The 23,285-nt window shown below is 34.2% G+C and overlaps 1 protein-coding gene across 1 annotated transcript in view; it reads left to right on the top strand.

The window, feature by feature from the left end:
• LOC136987494 (mucin-6-like) overlaps positions 1-23,285 on the top strand; it is a 294,367-nt gene that overhangs the window by 31,959 nt on the left and 239,123 nt on the right. The window contains exons 10-15 of the mRNA XM_067285227.1: positions 3,032-3,216; positions 3,825-3,958; positions 5,413-5,575; positions 14,800-15,037; positions 20,931-21,210; positions 21,282-21,362. Coding sequence (XP_067141328.1) covers positions 3,032-3,216; positions 3,825-3,958; positions 5,413-5,575; positions 14,800-15,037; positions 20,931-21,210; positions 21,282-21,362 — 1,081 coding nt within the window. The remainder of the gene's footprint in view (positions 1-3,031; positions 3,217-3,824; positions 3,959-5,412; positions 5,576-14,799; positions 15,038-20,930; positions 21,211-21,281; positions 21,363-23,285) is intronic.

Below are 23,285 nucleotides of genomic sequence, written 5' to 3'. Positions count from 1 at the left end.
GGCGACTCGCGTTCGTTAATAGAATTGTAAACATCCATAAATTCCAGCAGAAACTTATTGATAACTAATTTTTGATTATATTCAAAAGCTACCATCAAACGACATTACTCACAATATCAAAACCATTGGCAGAACGGAGGATTTATGCCAGTGTCTTCACTGTATAAAATTAATCGATTTGCCTAATAAAGCAATTCACGAAAAAAATATTTTTGACAAAACAGTAAGTGTATCATTAACAAAATATTATCGAAACATTAGTTTACTTGTTAAAATATCTTAAGTTTTCAATAAACATTCTTCTTGTATTTGCAAGTTGTAAATTCTGCAATACTACACGTTTAGAACAAGGCTGTAAATGACACTCTCTGTTTGTGCCATTTCCATGAGAAACAGTTTCTCATTTTCCTCCATGGTCAAAAATAAATTATGCTGCATATTATCTAAACATTAATTAAAATTTGTATGTTTTTATTAATAACTACTTATTCGAAACTCTTCGTGCTATAAACCATGTATTAAGTATCTAAAAGTATCCATGTAAAAGTCTGTATTAGCAACTTTATTTTATATTTTATTTTTGTCTATAATAGGTTATTTTTAGAAGTGCGTCTTCAGAAAAACTATTTGAAATTCGTGATTTAATCACTCAATATACATAGTCGTATTCCCACGCTTGTGAAAATTATGGGTTCGATAGGCCAGGGATGGCAAACCTATGGCACGCGTGCCCAAAGTGGCACGTAAGAGAAATCATCTGGCACGTAATGTGTCATATGATTTCTGTCTTTTTCAATCATCTTTTCTGTTTATCACCTAATCATCTGTTCTTTCGATCAGATTTTTGACATTTATTCGAATTAAAGCGTATTCGGTTAATTTCTTTAAATATGATTATTCGAAGTCTAAGTCATTGTCACGCATTAACATCTTTAAAGCTAACTATGCATACAGTATGGCACGTGGACTCAAAGAGGTTCGCCATCCCTGCGATAGGCGATTGATTAAATGTCCCAATATTTTGTTATTTCGTACCACAACTCTCTAGGAGTAATGGAATAACAAGTATAATATTTAGTTTATGGCAACATAAATGTCGGCATAATGGCCCAGGCGGTTAAAGCATCAGATTACAACTAGGAGCGGTCGAAAAATTCCGAAAATTCTTCAGGGGTGGTCTATCTCGGACGCCTGGAACTCCGTCCCTCACTATCGGCCCCATTGTGGGCCCGGAAATAGTGGAAATCTTAGTAACCACAGGGCGAAAAGTGCCCGAAAGACGGCAGCGAAACTACTCAGAAGTAGTATGGAATAGGTAGAGATGAAAAATAACATTCTCGTATGTAATCATTGATATTAACACCAAGGTTCTACAGAGTTTCTGTGAATATTCAGTATAAATAAGTAAAATGGAATTTTAGTATTACTTTCTTTTACTATGTAATAAAAATAAAATTAGCGATCAGAACTTATAATACTTCGTTCTTTAAGATGTTCTTTTCTATTGCATTTATCAATGTTTTCGCACAGTGATCACTCACGGCAAATAAAAAAACTTTCTTTTGTCTGTCGGCATATTCCCCCCAAAAACCCTTGCTGCGGAAGCACACGTCTGACATCGTATTTCCTGCGTGAATAAAGGGTTTTGGTCTACCTCGACAACTTTGTTAGCACCAACAGATTTTGATATTTGGCCGAAAAAGTAGAGTTTGCACATATCTCACGCATGTAACTATTTCAATCTACCGTAGTTGCAGGATTAATTCTTAACTGCAATCGGCAAAATCTTCCAGAGGTTAATTCGAAACACCAAAAATAGATAAAACGAATTGCGTCAAAAAAGAAACACGCGAACCTTCAAACCAGGTTTGACTTCTCAAACGCTGTTTTGTTCATAGTAAGGCCGGATATTACATCTCCATTTAGGTGTTTCAGAGGAAGAAAATACAACCTCATTAACTTATATGATTTCAGGAATGCGATTACTCACTATGTAAAATTCCCTTCTCTTAGAAAAATCGAATTGCGCTTTTTTCACCTTTTGGAAATTGTTAAATTGTAAAATCCATTTTAACTCGAAATTAGAAAAAAAACCTAGAAAGAATAAAGATAGCAAACTAATCACGTACTCGAAACCGATTATGATGTGCACGTAAAAAAAAACGTTTTCGTACTCCACCCCGGTTCTTCATTAGGCTTTGTAACGATTACCCGATGGACCTTTGTAAAAGGTTTTGGAATAAAAATTCGAACAACAGCTCGAATATAAGCTCGAAAAATTAAAAACCACGTCGCCCCTGCGCATTCAGTTGCCCTACCGGGACTCAACCGATGGTTAAACCGTGATGTCAATCAACTCTTGTCAAGTCATTAACAAAACCATTTCCTCTTTATAATTTATGCGCATTGATATACAATATGATTTAAATATCTGCCCACCTCCAATCATCTAATACGTTTCGTAGTGAGTGAAGTGGGGATGAGTTTGGTCCGGTCAAAGTTTCTTAAGATCTGCTGTGTATGCAGAGACGGTCGTGCAAGTTCTGGCATGTCGTATATCGGCGAGATGCTCTTGTAACTTGATTCTAATGGAGGGCTTCGTTGACCCAATGTATACCAGAGGCCGTATTCCGGTCACCGTCTCTGGTCTCTTGTCTCTCACAAGCCTGTCGCTGATTGGCTAATCATTTGGGTTAGCCAATTATCGACAGGCTTGTGAGAGACGAGAGACCGGAGACGGTGCCCAGAATACGGCCCCAGGTCTACATCGTATCTGTTGCCCCTTATGGAAACATTATACGCCAAGGAGTCTGTTCGACTTGGGAGGATCTTTCCCATTACGCAGCATGTCGACACTATCAATTTCGCTAAAAATAATAGTAGAAATGATGGTGTCCGGTGATCAAAGAGTACTCAATTTTCACTTAAATTGTTTCTATAAAATTTTGTGGAATGTCACTCGTATTTATCGAAACGTACACATAAATTTAAAAAAAATATTTTAATTCTTTATACATTTTGTATTATTCAGATTACGGTGGGACGGAAGGGAAACCGTTTTAGTCACCGTGGAATCTTTCCTGAGGAATAAAACATGCGGTTTATGTGGTCAGTTCATCGGTCGTTCCGGTAAATATATGTTAAAAGCCAACGGGGAAGTTGATAACGACGTGGTCGAATTTGCCAACAGTTGGAAGGTTATGTACGACGAAAATGGTAAGATTCCTATCGTAAAAGGGATTTTATTAACGTGTCTGTTTAGGAAACAACCGCTTAAATTCAGAATTATTGATACTTAAGAGTTTTTTGAAAATATTACGGATAAAATTATTAAAATTTTTTTTGGCCACGAATACGGCAAATTATTAATATTTGAATTTTATCACCATATCTTATAAAATAATCGAGATGGTTGATAATAGTAATAATAAAAAGCGCAGAGCCCAAACAATTGGGAGTTGAATGTTGAAATTTGATACACAGTTAAAGTACGTCACGAGAATGTAAACTAAGAAAGGATTTTTCGAAATCTCCCCGTGGGGGAGAGGGAAAGGGTTAACGGAGAGTTACAATATGAAAGAAAATTTTAGGCAATTCCATCAATAAAGACCCTGTAAAAACATCAACGGGATTTTTGACACGTATAATTATTTATTTCTGCTTGTGAGTTAAAATATTTATGAAATTTTTGTATATATATCGTTATACAAAGTGTTCGAGTCAGCATCTTTAATAAAAATAGAAATAATTGTAAAAAAGTATTTTGAAATTATCGCATTCGATTACTTACTGTGATTGATTTTCATCACATTTCATCATTTCAGAGAAATGTAACTCGCTTCAAGTTGGGCAACACGTATGCAAGTACACGACGGATGAAGAACGAGCACTTTTTCAGAAATCTCGAGACACGTGCAAAAATGTTTTTACGCACCCAATGTTTTCTATTTGCAAGGAGGTAAACAACATTTACATTTGATATTGTCAAATCTCAATATGTATCTTTGTATATAGTCATACATACAGTACATCGCATAATTATGTCAATATTATTCTGTGATTTGTAAGGACTTTACTATATTTCTATATTCTTTTCTCCCGAAATAAGTTCTCCCGCATTTTACTGTTTCCATAAACCAACAATCTTAGGCAATTGTAAAATTGAGATCTCTCTTATATTTTGAATATGATTTGACTGAGAATTTAGATGATTAAAAATACACAATTTAACGTTTATAAGGCAGAACGAAAAAATTATTGATATAATATGTACAAAATCTGTTTTTTTCATGTTTTAACTCTGCTTAGTTGAGACTAAGAGAAACTTTTATTCATAATCGTGGTGGATTAGGCCGAGGATGAGAGACGGGGGTCGACCTATCTGTGACTTATCACCTACGACAAATTCGGGCGGCTGTGAGGAGCCAGAATCGAATTCGGTTGAGAAACTTTCGAATGTTTAGGTAGGCTGACAGCGATAGACTGGTTCACTAATCGTCTCTGCCATCTGGTTAACAACTTCAATTTTGCTATTATAAAAGAAATTTTGTTGTTTTGTGATAACAGTAAACTGGAGGAAGAATGTTATGCAGTTTGGTGAGAATTATCTTACAGGCTGTAAAATATGTAAAAGCGAGACTTTTTCAAAGCGTGGCACGTAGTAGCCTTCTTCTAAAGCTGTCCCGTATTCAGAGAGTAAACTTGTTTTACGCAAAACTAATATAGGCGGATGGCAAATGGTTCACTTTGACTTAGAGTTTTAAGCCAACAGCTTGCGCTTCACCTTCTTATTATCGTGGTTTCCGAAAATGGAGCGCACTAATTAATGCCAGTCAATGCGTTGAATATTATTTGCCATTTTTATCTCAAGTAATGTACTTTATGGAGTGTGAGAAATTCATTCGCTGTTTTCAACAGAAACACTAAGAGTAGTTTTCGCCCGTATATTTTCTGTACGTTATAAAGTTTACAAATTCTAGAGTTAGATTCTTCCGATTTCATTGTTAGGCGGTACGTAGGAAAACAGAATATTGCAAACATTACGCTTTAATATAACGATATATAATAACACATTCTGTAATGTTTATTTAAATTTAAAGTCATAAATTATATTTTAAAATTTCTTTTAAAAAAATAATCGTGCTAATCTTGTAACCCGAGGAAACCTATATCAAGTGCTACAAAAGTAACATTTTTAAATGGTAACAGTACTGTACATTTCTATTAGTAAAAAGATTGTTATCCTTGTAAAATATGACGCGTTCTATTCATCTTGTCTGAAATATTTCACTACATAATTTCTCAATTTAAGTAAAAATTGTAACAATTTATTACTTAATTATTATTTAATTCATACAGCTTGTTTATATTTTCGTTCACAATTGAATTAAATGAAATTTAATTACTGTACAGTTCGTATCCGCCGAACTGTTTGAAAGAGCCTGCCGATTAGAATTCTGCGCATGCAGTATGGAGCACGAAAAGTGTATATGCAGTACTCTGGCTGAATATCTAAGAGAATGCGTACGTCTTGGAGGACAAGTATCTGGAGATTGGAGATCGATTACAAATTGCAGTAAGTCTTGTATTCGTATATTTTATTCTTATAAATGCATTTGTATAATTCATCAATAAATTCAATTGTAGTAATGCCGCGAAAGATTACTTAGAGTATATTTTCAATAGTTAATTTGAATTAAACTAAGTAAAAAGAAATAATTTACTGAGTAGATCTAAATACGTAGCCAACATTTTCTTCCTGTTTTGTAACACGCTGGAAGACGTTCGTGTTTCTTTTGTGGTCGATTGAAATGGATTTGTCTTCATAAAGATAAGATTCTACTCCTTGCCACGCACTCCGACTGCACGGAGTAGTGGTGCATGGCCCATTCCCCACTATAAACTATCCTCATTTTCATGCAATTGTACTTGGTTGATAAGTAGTAACAATAAGATACAGCTACTTCCATGTTTTTGTCTACACCCTTTTTACTGGATCTGTTATTCGAGACACTTTAATAAGTATGTAAATATTTTTGTGATTGAATGAATATGACTATATGATACAGGTGTAAGCAACCAGCTTTGCTCGAGAACTGTAAAAGTGTTAAAATTGGATAATGTTTTGTTATCGGTAGATAGTAGTGTGTAATGTACAATATATAAAGATTCATCCTTCCATAAATGTTGGATGGATACAGTTCACATTGATAATCAGTAGAAATAAACGTTTACAACACTATTAAACATGCAATTCCACGAAACATTTTTAACAAAAACGTTAAATATAAAATTCTTTATATTTAACGTTTTTGTTTTGTAAGAAATAAATAATCCTGACAATGATCTTGTCTCCGTCTGGTCTTCTTCCTTCTTAATGACCGAAAACATTAGAAAAAATAATTTCTTAAAAATTAAAAGTAAACGAAAACGACCGAGAATTTCCTTCTTTCTCAAACAACTGTTTCAATCAAATTCCAAAATTTGAAATTTCCAAATACAAGAGTAATTTTAAATTCAAAACCTTTTAACAGAATATTAAATTATGGTAGTGCTCTTTGAAACAAAGCTTTTGAAAAGGATCCAGGGTAATTATTAAATAACTTTAACTCGAATGCTTCGTCGATGCCTGGGAAAGTGGGCCAACAAAAAAAGCGAAAAATACGTGAATAAATTTGAAAAGATATTCCAGAAGCAACTAGTTAAATCTGAAAGAATGCGAATTGCCCTTTATTTTGGATGGACCGATATTAACTTTCGTCTTAAAGTGTAGCAACCGCTATCGTTTGTCTCTATCTTTGTCCGTCATATCGAACGTAAAATATCTACTGTCTTCAGAAGCATAAAAGGAAGTCCAAGGATCGCACACAATTACGGCGGATTATTTCAGATGGATTACCATCATAAATAAGAAATAAAAAGAAAATATGACTTTTAATCGGAATAGCAACTTTATTAAAACATGGATGGCGAAATAATTATAATTGTATATTCACAAACGCAAACAAAAGCAATCAAACAGTAATTATTCGATGACCCACGTATTATGTTAGTCACTATGTAACAATGGGAATGTGAAGAAATGTACGAAAGCATTCTACAAATCACATCTCTACTCATTAAAAATGATTGAAATCATCATTATGTAAGGCTTCATCGGTTCTTACAAACATAAATAACCCTTAGCTATCATTTCCATTTCTTTGCAAATCGCACAAGGAAGGAAAGCAATTGAGACGAGTTTTTAAGAAATGTCAAACACATATAGTTGATTAAAAAGACTGAAAAATACATTAATTGAAATGTATTAAACAATGGTTTTTTAGTCACTAATATCGACATTTTGGAAGAGAAAACGGTTCCTTTTTTTGACTATGTAAAACTATTCCCATCCGCTAAACTCCAATAAACTTGATCCTTATGTCCTGGCCTTAAAGAAATTTTTCTGCGGTCTCTTCCAAACGCCATAAGCTTTACTTAAGATATACAGAAAGAGAAAGTCTTGTTTGATATCCTTTACTCTTTTCATTAAAAGGGAAGATTTACATACGAAGTACCGACGATAGTCCTTTAGCTGGAATCATGCGTAAATTATTTATAATACCACTGGGAGCATTTTTCTTACCAAACTTTCTCTCAAATTAACATAGCTAATTATTTTTAAAAACATAATATTTATATTATATATTAATATATAATAGTTATAATATTCACCATTTTCCATAAAAAATAGTCTACTAATTATTTGTAGGAATCGAACTAAACTATACACGTCTGAGTGTAAAGATAACATAAGTAAGTGATTACAAAATGAAAACGAAAGGACCATTTATTGAAGGAAAAACTACAAATGGAAGGAGGTTCTATTACCCAGTTGGGCTACCTTTAGCGCGAATACACCACGCGATACGGGTGGGCACAGAGGCATACGAGTGACGTATAGGTCTTATGGCATCTCGTTCCACAGTTACTGCCAGCGGTTCTGTAATTCGGCCAAACTCCCAGGCTGTTCAACTTGCTGCCGCAAGATTCCGGACACGTTCGATAATGACAAATCGGGGGACCGGGAAAGTGTGACGATGTGGTGGAGGCAGTCCCGCGACCCTCTTGCTACGTGTCGCGGCGGCATTTTTCAATGGGACAATACTTTCCCAATTTAGCGGAAGCATTGTCCCTCAGCGAATTTATCGAAAGCCATGCCCGAAGCGACAACAGGTACGGCTGCAGGATGCCAGTAACAACGCCGTGTCGTCCTAGTCTGTCGGATGATTACCAGTGATGCCCGGCTGCCGTACGTGATGGCACCTCGGACCATCATACAGGCCGTGAGGGAAGTGTGCCGCTTTAAAGCATAAGCAGGATCGAGGCGTTCACGACGGGACCTCCAGAGACGAACACGAAATTCTGTTTAGGCTGTGGTCGGTGCCTAAACCGAATCTGGATTCATCGCCGTAGACGACCCGATTTTATTCCGTTGCGGCCCGAACCCGCCGGTAGTGACATCACTGAATTCGAAGGCGTAGTGGTGTCAATGACGTCACACGTAATGACCGATGCGATACCGAATCTTCTTCACCCGGGCTCCCGGAAATGGTACGGACAGACACAGGGACCCGTGACGATAGCTCCAGCTGTGTCCGGATGCCAGATAACGATACAGTAAGTCGTATGCCGTATGTCAGACCTGGAGTTCCTCTCGGCTAGTGGTTTGCCGAGGACGTTCCACACTATGTGTGCGAGTTCTTTCTCGAACACCGGTTTCAATACTTCCTCCTATGTTGTAAGGACGGTCTAGGTGGCGGCCGATTCGGCGAGATAACTATCTGGCTTCTCTCGACCAAATGATCCTTCATCTCTTAAATTCGGTTAGATGTTCTTATTCTCTTCGATTGCGACGTAAAGGCATCTATGGCGAGACAGGGTCCCTGTGCAACAGATGAACTATAGATTGGACGCCTTTGTGTGCTTTTTTATAGGCCGGGTGGGACACCCTTAAACGCCACGAACCATTACGCTATAAACATAATCGTTTCTATTTCTGCTTAACAGCTAATCTTTGTGCCACGTTTCGCAGCGATACGACAGCTCCTCGGTGCGCTAAGTTTTATGACAATGACTGTATTTAAATATTTATGTCGTTTAAACCTAAGTAATGTTAGACAGGACCGAGCAAAATAAAAAATTTAAAAGATATTTTGTAAATTAGATAAAATTGATCTGTGGTAGTCGGGAGCAGAAGGATATGCGGACGAAACCCACAAACTACTACTTAAATATGTTCTTATAATTATTTCGCACGGAATAAACTGATGATAAGCGATACGAATTATTTTTTCCTCTCGGAAATCGGGAATAATGATGATTACTACGTATTAGAGAAGCGAACAGTAGTATTTGGACTCAGAAAGAATGGACGATCAAAATCTGTAAAACACAGAAATTGCTATTCCTGGATGTATTCATCGTTCTTTACCTAAAGTCGTCGATATGTTTATGGAACGTTATGCTAAACGACGTGTAAGGAAACCAAATTTATCATAGGCTAAACGATATAAACAAATAATATAATTCACCTAATATTATTCTACTTGGATGTTGTTTGCTACCACTAGCGTTTATTTTTACCTCGTGCAATCAATTTTACTGTTTATAAGGAAAATTCAATAACGCTAATAATTGTAAGTAATTATAAATGTAATTGCATTTTTCCTCGACCACATTATAAGGAAACGGGAGAAGTGAGGACTTGCTTACTTTCTTCAAAGAAAAAAGCTTTCGTATAAAGTAAAAGTTCGATGTATGGTATTGGTCGAGGCACACAACGAATGCTACTTTTTCACATAGTTTACACGGTAGCTGTTTATTGATAGAAAATGTAACGCGGATATATTGATTTCATACCGTCTTCTGACTTAAAAGATATTTAATAATCGAAAAAGGAAATAACGTGTATTTTAATTAATATAAAACAGATTTTAATTCGACAGAACTAAAAACCGAGAGCCTAAATTAAAAGTGTAACCATGTCAGTATACTTCCGGTGTTCTTTTTAGGGAAAAGGACGAAAAGTAAAAGTTTTTTGCGTAAGCCAGGCGAAACGTTGGACGGCGGAGCCAAGGCTATGGTGTGAACTGTCAAAAATGCAACTATAGCAATGCGTTAACCGACGATTGTAAGAATTTTAGGAAGTAACCGATTCATTTGCCAAGTTTCTCAAACGTTGATAAGCGAATTTATTCAAGAAAATTTGAATTTCCGGAAAGAAAAGGAGTAAAGTTCGTTACAGATGTGGAAGATTTCCATTTGTCCGTCGTTGGTGCAAATATTTCGAAAATGCTTACGGAAAGTTGCCGCTATCAAAGGAAAGGAAAAGAAAAAGGTTTCAGTTACGAAGAGACCAGAGAAAAATTATATTTGAACGGAAAAGCTTCAATTAAAGTATAGAAAAAAAATCCGTAAAATTTCCTATCACCGACAATTTTTGCACAGACAAGTAGTTATTTGATTCAAATGAAACAATATAAACAAGAATTTTAAGATATTTATTTTGGTGAAAAATTGGTAAAACGAAGACTCGGAACCACGTCAGTTTCATTGACTGTCGCCACATTCCTACCGGAAAAGGTCGTTGTTTAATTTTAGCCCACTCCAAAATTGTAAGGGAATTTGTATCAGATACATTCTTTTTATTTTGAGGTAAGACGAATTCTGTTAATTATTCCGAGGAAGTAAATGGCATTTCTTTTCTGTACATGGTTTGGAGAACGGTTGTTCCCAGAAACTTAAACCAGAAAAAAAGTGTACCTTATCGTTCAAAAAAATAAGAGGAAGCTTGGAGATCGTCATTAAAAAAATTTGAAAAGTTAAATTAAAAAGAAATTGTTTATTTCTCTGACGAGCTAAAAGAAAGTTATATTGTTATTAGAAGAGGTAAAATACAAAACAAGGTTTATAAAATTATGAGTCGATACGGGTAGAGGTGAAATAATAGATTTCCTCAAATGTTTCGTTTAATCTTATCGACGTGGACAAATTGACTTTAATTTCTGTCGAAAGTGTTACCAATAGTAACTGGAGAAATGCAGCAAAATTCAAAGTTGAACAGTTATCTTGCAAATATTACCATTATTTGATAGCATCGAATCCTTATTATTGCTTTTGAATATGCAGACGAGATCGAAATCTCTAATTTTGAATGTTCTTTTACGCGCTATTTTAACAGTTATATTTGGGATTAAAATACTTGAGAGTGCAAGGCTTAATTGAAACCAGTGTGAGTTTTATGCGGTCTTTTGAGCCTGTTAATTGCCGAACGTAAGCGATTGCAGTGGCAAATTTCTGACACCGAGTAGGAGACACTTACTACTCAACTTCTTGAGAGTTTTTTCTCGATGGCAATAACGCGGTCTTGTATGTGAAACTAGGATAAGAGGATGGGGTAGGAAATGACGAGATTCAGTTGGAAAGAGTCACTCGACGCAATTAACTACACTCGAACATTTGTTAGACGGCGCGGTTTGTACAATACGTGACACAGGTAAGCAAGACGTAGTATCCGCGGTTATGTGCTCTATCTTGGCGGAGAGAGGGATTTTACAAATTTCGGAATTTTAAGAAACCTGACAAATATATCCAACGATGAGAAGCACTGGGGAGGGGGATGTTCTTCAAACCTAGAGCTTCGAAGTCGGAAGACGATGTATCTTGTTTCGGATAGTACTCAAGCAGAATGTAGACGATGCACGCAACTGTAAATGCCACGAAAGGATAGGAAGGCACACATTGGGCCTATTTAAAATCTCAGCATTCGTCCAGATAGATTCTGCCGGAAGCGCTGGAGTTTTCGAGAGAAGAAAATGCCGAATGCCGGAAATATGGGGAAATAAAAACGAGGAAAATGGCCAATGACGTGGAGTTTCACGTTATGTTAAATTTATTTTTGAAATTGTTCGATGAGAACAACTTAACGAGAAATTAATATCTCGAAAAAAGAAAGAGGAATGAAAATTTTTTAATTTCCGTAGTTTTAAATAACCGAATAAGTTCTGAGATTATTCATTAACAACTAAAACAAATTAGGCCTATGTGTTGCCTTAGGTAAATATACTACTATACTAAAATAATCTATTAATATACTAACCAAATTTTGATTTATTCAGTGTGTATTCATCAATATCTAAATTAAATTCAAAATTGTTAACGCAAAATAGAGCTTTTATACCAGCCTCAGTGGCTGCCATCTTGTTTGCTGACGTATCGAGGACCAAAAAAAAAAAAAATAATAATAATAAAATAAAATAAAAACGCTTAAGCTGGTGTCACACTTAGGCCAGAAACACACATGCGTAAAATTGTTTGGCAGAAAACTGAATCAGAAATCAGCTTTCAGTTCAGTTTCTGTTTTACTCTTTTATGCCAGAATACACATGCGTAAAAATTCTGGCCGAACAGAAAACACCACTGCCACTAACAGTGCTAATTTTATTAATTTTTTCCTCTCATATATCTATCCCTTTGTACAGTGTCTTCCATTTTTTCGGTTTCCTCTACTATAATATAGAAAATTTTAATTAATAGACTTGTTTTCCGAATTCAAATAAAAAATGTGTGATCTAAATACTAGGCATATTCATCGATTCTACTAGACCTACCTGTTGTTTGAAATTTTGCACTTATCCATAAACGTTGTTTAAATACAGTGTCTTTATATATGACACTGATGTGGTCGAACGGATTCGATAAACTCTTCTATTTCGTTTATTTTTCGTTTTTTCGAGACCGTCACAATTGTAGAGTTTCATTGCCGCCATTGATAGAATAAAAACCACATGTCTACTTTGACATCACAGAAAAGACTTCTCTTTATTGCAGGAATTTTGGCGTAAAAATTTTACGGCATAAAAAGGAGAGACACGCTCTACTCTTTTTTCAGTTTTGTTTCAGCAAAAATTTGAGAAAAATTTTTTTGCTTTCTGTTTTATGCTAGATTTTACGCCGAATTTTACGCATGCGTGTTCCTGGCCTTATAAAAAAAACAGAAAACGTAAACTGAAAGCCAAAACCAGAAAAATTTTATGTCCCTTACTCTTAAAATTTCTGGAAGATCCACTCGAGATGCGCGCAGTGGAAAAATTTCTCTGGTCACGTAAAGTGTAAATGTTGACCAATCAGATCACTGGGAATGATGACGTGTTTACAACGTCACTGATGTCGCTGCGGTGCAGTCCCAGGCAGAAAACGAGAAATCGAAATACCTCAGATTTTGTCGTGGAACGGCTTTTCCACAGTGGCCAAACTAGTCACTGTCATCCAAAGGCTCTGTAAGAGTCGAGATTTATTGGGTTAAAATATTATAAGAAAATATATTATTTTACTAAATATTATTCACAAGAGATGAAGTCACATTCACCGTTTTGGAGAAAAGGGAAATCAACTTCCTTTCACACACCTCTTATCTCCTTATCTACAAATTTAGGCGTCCATCTGAATGTTCACTCCTTTCATATATCCCCGAACATCCCGTTGACGTACCGAAAATCCTTCACTTTGATTGGTTAAGTATGTTCGAATACAGAGAACCATTTCCTGAGATCAGGGAGTTGCACAGAGTTCTTACAGAGGAGTTCTCTCAAAGTCTCCTCAGTTGAGTCTTCCATATTTCGTACACGCTATAGAAAGCGGTCGTTGACCTTATAGATCATAAGGTGGAAATAATAAGTAGCCTCGAAATAATATAGTAGCTTGTGCGCATAGAAGATTGTTCCTCAAGATCTACAATCTCCTCCCGAATTTCCACAACAATGCTTCGACGTCTATCCGAAGTCAAGATCAAGCCTTACAATTAAGGCAATACGATTTAAATTACATATAAACTCTCTCTCATGCGAATAGAGTAGTCTAGGAATTTAATGATCTCTCAGTATCTTGTATTCTACTCCATTACTTTTATTAAATATTGTTGTTGTTTATTAATGGTCTTGACGATTAGTCTCGAACAAAGCACGTCACGTACGGTACCTCCACACGCTCCACTAGTAGAGAAATAGCCCTCCTATAGATTTTGTTTACGCGTGGTAGGGCGCGAAACTCATCCCTTTCTGGTGTCGGGAGCCTGACATCGGAGAAGACAATTTCAAGATTGGCAATCTCCCCATTTCAATAATAAACACATAGAAACCATCCCGCGGCAACCGAGGCTAGCCTCCCCGACTAGTTAGCCGACTAAGTGGTATAAGAAGTGTGTTTCATTCTCTTGGCTGACCTCAGCTCTCTTAATGTACTGTACGTAATACGAAAATGTGTGGCTAATTGTAATATATTGTTTTATTATTATTAACTATAAAAACAAATTCGAACTAGTTACTGTCTTCTTTATGTTTTATTTACATTTCATTTTTACAACTATTTGGATCTAATTTTAAATATTCATTCACAACCGTATCCGGTACAACAATTTCGTGCTGACCGTCTGACGATGTTTGCTCGAAATTACTTTTTAACTCGACGAACAGATGAAATGAAAAATTTGGTTACGCTTTTCTCTCACAAACAACTGGATTCATTTTCGTTATCTTATATATACACTGTTCGGTAGCTGGAGAGATACATTTTGCCTGTTCACCTATAAAATGATTAAGTTGTGTTATTAACATAAAAATGATAATGTACTGATACATCTCGCCGTATTGTGTTAAAAATATTTTTCTCACACGCACCTTTCGTAGTATTAAGAGATTTAAGAATATGCAAATGTTAAATACTGTAATAAAATAATCTTACTGCCTCTTCTTTATCATTTAGCCATTGAGTGTCCCGAAGGGATGATACCGGCAGAATGCGCTAAGGAATGCCCAAAAACGTGTCAAGGAACTACGTATTTGTGCAGCGATCAAACTTGCGTCGATTCGTGCATTTGCCCGGAAGGAAAAGTTCTCGATACGATCAATAACAGATGTGTCCTCCAAGGGGACTGTCCCTGTATTTTTGAAGATGTAGAATATTCTCCCGGAGAAAGAAGAATTCAGGATTGCAATGAATGGTATTTTTAAAAATATTTCTTTACCTGTATGTTGAATCTTTCGCTTCAAATTACAGAATTGTATCAACATAATGAAAACCAATACAAAACTCGTTTTAATGTTAAAAAGCATCATAGTGATACATAGGATACAGTAATTATTTTCATAATGTCTCAGTACTTTTTACGATCTTTTGATTTCTGAACTCGAACTTTGTGTTTTTGGTCGTTATGGCGTAAAATATTTACAATTAAATTTAGAAACTGATACGACGAAACTTCGTATTTCGTTTCCAAAACACACGTAAGAAACAGTTTGTAAATGTTTTTCAACGGATGTTTAAAATTCATAAGAACGATACTTTTGCCAATATTGTAATGTATATTCTAAGCGTTTCGCCGTTCTTTATTTCTTCCCTCATACCGACTTGACGTTATTTTGAATATGGCCTACGTAAAAAGATCGAAAATTGATTCAGTTGTAGCTTAAAATATTTAAATTAGCTTTGTGTAGGTTTGTAATAAACAAATTACAGAGTATTTTGTTTATTTTGATTAACTTATTTCGTTGATGAAAAGATAATTGAAGCGAGCACGAAGCAAATACTTCAGGGTTAGCTTCATTCAATAAGGCGGAGATTTTAAATTTGTAGTAAGTTAAAATTTACTTTATAACATAATGTGCAGCGTAAAAATGCCAAAATGTACCTATCTTAACAGACCATATGTAACACGATGTAAAGTGACAGTGATTCGAATATTCCCAACTAGAGAAGAATATGGTCCAAAAAGAGCAAAAGCTTTCGTAAACTCAACAGCAGAATATTATTTATCATTCAATGAGAAATGTACAGGGTGGTAGCAAAAGTCTTTCTCAGCCAATTATTTTACAATTTATAAGGTAATCATTGTAGACCATTTTCCGTTATATTTTATGTCGGCCGTGCGCTAAATGACTTTCGAACTTTCGCTCCCTTCTGTCCCTTCTGCTTTCTGTCAGACAGGGCTGTTGTAATGTCAGCGCCTAATTGAAATACAGCAAGTCATGACAATGTCGGATATATAACAGCAAGCGTCTTTTCTTAAATTGCGCGCTCTGACCAGTTCAATCATAGGTGTTCATCTTTACTGACATCCTGGACCAAATTCTTTCTTTCCGTTGGTTGTTTTTGTCGTTTTTCTTACGGTTTTGCGTAAAATTCACTCGTCCCATCACTTTTCAACGGTATCTTTGCAAGTTGATTGACCGACGATCTCGGTGAAAATTCGTGCGAATCGATTTGGCCGATAGAATCGTTGCACTTGCACGAGCGGGAGACTATACTTTTTATGTACTCAAGAGTTTTCTTTGAGTAGGAAGTTTAAAATACTTTGGGTTGCCAACTAACTTCTTGTTTTCGAGATATAACTGAACACTATACAATAGAGAAAATATTCCCGAATTTTCTTAGGATATGATCCTTTAAATGGTGTAAACAATGACGACAACATTTCACTTAGATCGACTAGTGCAATTTCAATGGCAAATGAGCTTTCAAGCTAGAATTCCTTTTGGCATGTCGCTTTAATAAGCAACACGAGTGGGTGCGGAGCATCCGCAATTGATTGCAATTGTTCATTTAAAGATTGTTGATTTGTTTTTCTTCTCGACTGCCTTTTATCACGGGCGAAGAATGAAGAAAACGTAGAACAATGAATGTTCTTCATTTTTCAAAGCGAGCTATGCATCGGGTGATTTTACGAAACAGTTCTTCTACATCCCTGTTCTGGCTGTAAACATAAAAATATTCAATCTCAAAATTTACAAATTTCAATAATATTATTACGAACTTACAAATAACCTTTTTTTACCAGTTTTCCGATCGAACATCATTTATCAACCGACATTCGTATATACGTGGATATTTACTTCTATATCTTATCACGAGCCCTCTGTTTCCATTTCATTGTTTAAATTAATAGTGTTATTTGCATGTTTGATCGCGACATGTTCCTTAAAAGTTCGTAAATACAGATATTTTTCTGTATAAAGAATTTTTACATTATTACTTTCAATAGCACGTCCAAAGTCATGATAATGTTTAAACCACGGAGACTGTTTATACTTTAATCTAATTGCCGTTTCGTGTCCACCAATTCTAATTCTCGGTTTCCTCCCTGTTTTACCTATGAATTAACGGGATTTATACAACTGCAATTTAAATTATAGACTATCCCAGCTTCTTCTATAATTATCTTTTTTTATTTTATTTAATTTACTAAGTTTATTTTATATTTAATTTAAGTTTTTAGGTTAACAGAGAAAATAATTCCAAAATTTTAAAATTTATTTTTGTATTCTTTAAATAAACCTTTTATATAAGGAAATAGTACACATATATTATTTTCATCCCTATATTTGACATTGAATTTATAATTTTGTTAACCGGCTGGAGGTCGCCAATTAATAAAAATTTGTATAACGACTGGCGTTGATCCTTAATGCGTTCTAATCCAAATCTCGAATTAGGCCGTTACCAAGTTATTCTTTTAAATTGCTAAATGTAAATAAAACTTAGTTTTATTTACATTGCAACATTTTTATATGAACTTATATTAGTGCTGTTACTACAGATGCGAGGTCTCCGGTACACTCCGTCTGACGTGCGTGATGACCGTTATTAATCGTGGAAAGATGAGAATACCGAGGTTTAGTTTTAACGTAAGACGTTGGACGGTTTTAACGTAAGATATAACAGAATTGAACGACATAATGATTAAATGATACATTTATTAGGAAAGATTGACTATATTTATATACAAAAAGATAAATCTAAAATAATATAAACATATGAAGGGAACCAAATATTTGATTATAAGCGATCCTTAAAAAGGAATAAATTTAAATAACTCATTTCGGAGAGAGTTTACCTAATACATACATTACCTACATGCAGTGTTCTAGAGCAAAGAAGTCAAGTGATGTCTTGAGGCAAGCGCACCGAACATTCTTATAATCGGAACTTGTCTCCTAAGGTGTCTAGTGAGCCGAGCTAGGTTTTAGTTGATTAAACTGCACTGAACTAGGTGGCTTAGCTTATCAGTCTTAGCTCGACTAATGTTTAGAGGTGACCTATTACCTTTTCTACCAAAATTCCTCTAATCGGATTATTTAAAATAAGCCCTCCACGCTTCTTAGGTGTGACAGAATTTGGGCGGTTTTGCGGATAAAGTACGGGGAATCTCACACTAAAATATCACTTTTAACGGAACTTTGTTATCTTTATTTAAACAGGAAGTTCCTTTTTCAACTTCCTATAATATTTACAAATAAATAGAATTTTATCAATTAAATTTAATAAAAACTTGAATAAAATGCATTAAAATTAATTCCTCGGGTCTAGACTCTCACACTATTCCGGATTATTTTTATATCTAAATAAATAATTTTATTATGTTTTTTATTTCCCGTTCAAATCTTAAAGTATTACTTAATTAATGTATTTGCATAATTTAGATGAATGCTGTCATTCGCTACTTTGTTATCATATATAATTATTATCTCGTCTACATATGTTGCTATAAAAACAATTGAGTTTATGGTTATTCATTTTTTTATTTAATTCATCCCTAGTTTTTTTGGTCGAATCACTGTATCATACTTATTCTATTCTTTGCGTAAATATCTTTTCTCCCACATAAAAATAACTGTTATTAAAACAAAACTTCATTAAATGTAACAGCCAAGAAAGTATTTTTAAATGGAATAAACTGTTCTTTGAATTACCCGAATAAACAGATGGATCCATGAAACATGGACATTACGTCCTAGCTCAACATTTTATATATTGGTTTAATATCTATTTTACGTAGTCATTTTAAGATTTTATCAGCATTACTAACTGAAACAGGTGAACCCGTTACATATTTTTTAAAAATAAATAATTCTAAATTATTTAAAATAGATTTTCTAAACTCTACTAATGGATGAGTTTTATCTCCAGGATTACGAATTTTTAATCTAATTGTAAGTTTTGCATCTCTGATATCATTAAAGTCTAACATTTTTTGGTTTTTCACCTGGTGCTAATTTTTCCTCTTTACTGAACATACTAATGTGATAATTGTTTATAAAGAAAAATATTTGTATTTACGAACATTTAAAGAACGTGTCGCGATCAAACACGCAAATAACGCTATTAATTTAAACAATGGAATAGAAACAGAGGGCTCGGGGTGAGATATAGAAGTAAACACCCACGTATATATGCATGTCAACTGATAAACGATGTTCGATCGGAAAACTGGTAAAAAAAGGTTATTTGTAAGTTCGTAATAACATCGTTGAAATGTGTAAAGTTTGAGATTGTATATTTTTATGTTTCTACGTTCTTCTAATAACCGTTCTAATAACCGTTCTTCTAATAAACGTTCTTCTAATCACTCCTGTTCCAGGAGTGATTAGAAGAACGTTTTTGTAAAATCACCCGAAATGCATTGCTCGCTTTGAAAAATAATGAATATTTTTTTGCTCCGAATTTCCTTAGTTCTTTGTCAGTGATAAAAGGCAGTCGACAAGTAAAACAAATCAACAATGTTTAAGGTTTTAGTTTTTATTGTTTTTAAAGATTGTTTCTGCTGTATTGCATATATTTTAAAAGTACTTTATATTAAATAATTATCCCAAATAACGAATTGGAGCAGATAGTCTTAATAATTTTTTCTCATTGTAAATAGGAAAATTATTAGTTAGTTTGTCACGCAGGTTACAGTGCTTTTTACACCGAAAAAAAATAAAACAAAAATTTTGAATTATTTTTTGTTAAAAAAAAATACCAAATCCATGACACTAAAACGGCAGTTTATGTTTAATAGAACATGTATCCAATGCTAGTATTGGAAAAACAGACTGCGAAAAATCCTTGATTTGTGACCATGGCATCGAAAATGTGAACGAGGGAGTCCATTTTCCAAAATTAGAAAATGTCCAATAACTCGAAAACTACGACACTTTTATTGAACACAATGTTTAATTTTCTGAACACTCATGATGTTCCCTATCCACAGGTAACGGATTATCCACTGTTTACGCCATACCATATATATCCGCAGTATGTAACTTAATAGTTAAAGGTTACATGGAAATATATTGCTAACTGTTCGTATAAAAAAAATAATGTAATTGGATGTACTGTATAGTACGTATGAACAGTTACTTTAGCAGTATACACTCTGTAATCTTTAACTATTAAGTTCTAAAGTTTTGAAATAGAACATGGCGCGACTTTGCCGGAGAAATGATGCGGAGCCGGAAAGAAAGAGGCCATCTTAGCATTTCCCAACCAGGGAGAAGCGATCGGTGAGCAAAGGAATCAACGCCGATTACTTTGTTCTTGTGTTTTGTTGGCTTCGGCGCCCATTATTCGTTAGCGTGCGCTATGCTAGTTATTTTTTAAATTTCTGTTTGGCAATTCCGTTCGGCGCGGTTAATCGTGTTAGGAGCTTGCACTTTTACCCACTTTATATCGAAAACGAATGACGAACTTCAACTTTAATTACATTTCTCAGTTCCTCATTGCAATTAATGGAAAAGGCAAAGTTTTATCTCTATTGAAGTTTGAGAACAAACGCAATTCGGAAAGACACACGGAAGTGGCTTGGGTAACGCTCTGCCTTAAAAAAAGTTTTATTTATTTATTTATGTCAGGATGTCGTTTTTCAGTGTTATAATATTTGCATACAATGGGCGCAATTCATAAAATTATCGAATGATTTATTACCAAGAAATCAATCGATTCCTAGTGTTTCTAGAATTGTACAATTAAATTCATTAGTAATGTGTAATTATTAATAGGTAGAGATATTCTCCTATTTATTAAGTTATTACTAATTATATAAAAACCATAGCCGATTATTACTTTTATTTTATTCGCAGTGAATGTATAAAAGGAAGATGGTTGTGCACCAACAGGCCTTGCGAGGCGCGATGCGTTGTATCGGGAAACAAACATTACACCACGTTCGATGGCCAGAGATACGAGTTTATGGGATCTTGTTCTTATTTCTTAGTATATAATAAGGAATTTTATGTTATGCAACAAAAAACGAAGTGCAGCGACCTGTCCAGCGATATAGTTTCCGACAATCGAGCCACTTGTACCAAGGCCATAGTAATCAGATACAAGAAAGATGTATTCGTGTTGAAGCGTTTCGAGGTCAGTTTTCTTTCTTCTCTTAACAATTTAAAATATGGCATTAAGTTTATTCATAAGCCTTTTGGTGATAGATCTACGTCAACAACGAGGAGGAAACTATCCCCTACATCGGAGAGGAGGTATTAATTGATAAATTATCACATTTCATCAAGGTAGGAATCGTTGTTTCACTATTTCAATTTTTTTTTCAGATTTTAAAATTATAAGATTTGTTACAAAATACTTATACATTTAAAACGTATGTAGATAAATTTAATTTTTGTTTTCCATTTCTCTAATATTCTATAAAAAATACTATTTGGTATAAAGACATAACGAAGAATGCGGTAGCAATTCCTGACCAACCACATTTATTATGTAACAATCGCAGTTGGTTTTAACATTTTTACGTTAGAATTTAATAAGAAAAATATTTCAAATATTTAGCAGATATGAAAAAATAAGTTATTTATATATTATTGCCGTTTAATAAAAACGTGGCCAGGACAAATAAGTTCAAACTTACAAAATTGAAGAAAATTCTTAATAATAGACGGTAGCTTCTAAGAAGACTTCGACTGCGCTGTGAAACTGGGACAAAGTTAGAAGACATTTTTATGTATTGTCTACGTCAAAAATTTGAAATTTTCCTAGTTCCTTATTGTGGCGTTAAGGTTAAGGTTGTCATTTTTCTCAGATTATATTTAAAACGTGAATATAGATAAATAATTGTCGTATGGTACTTAACTTCCAATTAAAGTTAGTTTTATTAATTAATGCGATACGAAATTGTGTACGTTCATACGGAGTAAAAATTTTAAAATACTTTAAAAAATTCAACAAATCAGAAAGTCGCAATAGCTCCCATTAAAGTTTTCATCAATAGATTTTTTTTCTCTCAGTAAATGAAAATTTTTAAGCAGTTATTTGAGTTTAGATGATGTATGTTAGATATAAATTATTGTTTAGTTCAATAGGAAAATTTAAACTTTTCCTTGTGTTGGTGATTATTTTATTTATGAATTAATTGTTACGGAAGCGAAGTCATACATGGTCTGCGATGACCTCTCTCGTAATAACAAAACCATACTCTCAGTCTATTAAAATAATAAAAGAAAATAAAAACGTTTATGTGTTGCAAGCGCGCGTCATTGACAGGCAGTAGCGTATCAGCTGAACCGCCTCCTCTGATAACTAAATGAGTGTCTTATTGTGTCAAAGTGCTCATATGGATACATTTTCGGGTATGATACAATATACTTTTCTACTTTTCACTGGAAATTATATTTAACTATTTTATAAAGCCATGGATAGCAACCGATTTACGGATAATTACTTAATAGTCACACCGCCGCTCTTCTGAAAATGTTAGCTTAAGATTTTACGATTTGTCTGTTATTTAAGAAATGCTTGCCGACATTTTGAAAACCGTGGACTGTTGTTTTTGGCCAAGTTTACTATAATCTATAACTGCGGCAAGGAGTGTAATTTTCAGTTTCAAACTATGGCATTACCGCGTGTTCCCTTAAACTACAATAGATAACAATATTATTGTTTTAGTACGAACGTACTGTTTATCGTATTTTGCCTTTAGATACTTTAAACAAAAATTTAGGGTAAATATATATTTACTCTCTAAATTCATTTATTTAAAAAGTAATGAAATTCAAATTAGAAATGTTTTGTTCTTTTTCGACTGAAGTAGATGCGTAAATTCTCTGATTTGGTTTTATATAATTATTGATCTGTTACCGGATTAAAGCAAAAAATAAGGGAAGGAAACCAAGTTCAAACATTTCTAATTCAATTTAATAATTGTATTCAGTGATTGTAATGTTAAATATTACTTTATATATTTTTCGTGCCAGAAGCGATATGAAAAACTAATGTGTCGAAATAATTTAAATAATTGTTTTTATATACTTAAATTTGACAGAGAAAAAAGTAATTTAATTTACCGTTTCTCTTTTTTAACCTTTAAAACATACTTTAATTTATAGCCGCGAGACGGCAGTTCTATAAACCAGAAGTACGTGGTAGATGATATAGAATTTAATATGTTAAGACACGCTAGACGTAGCAATACGTGCACGTGG

Source organism: Centruroides vittatus, unplaced genomic scaffold (genome assembly GCF_030686945.1).
Source record: "Centruroides vittatus isolate TY-2023 unplaced genomic scaffold, ASM3068694v2 scaffold_2342, whole genome shotgun sequence".
Classification (NCBI taxonomy): domain Eukaryota; kingdom Metazoa; phylum Arthropoda; class Arachnida; order Scorpiones; family Buthidae; genus Centruroides; species Centruroides vittatus.
This window is presented reverse-complemented; position numbering and strand designations above follow the sequence as displayed.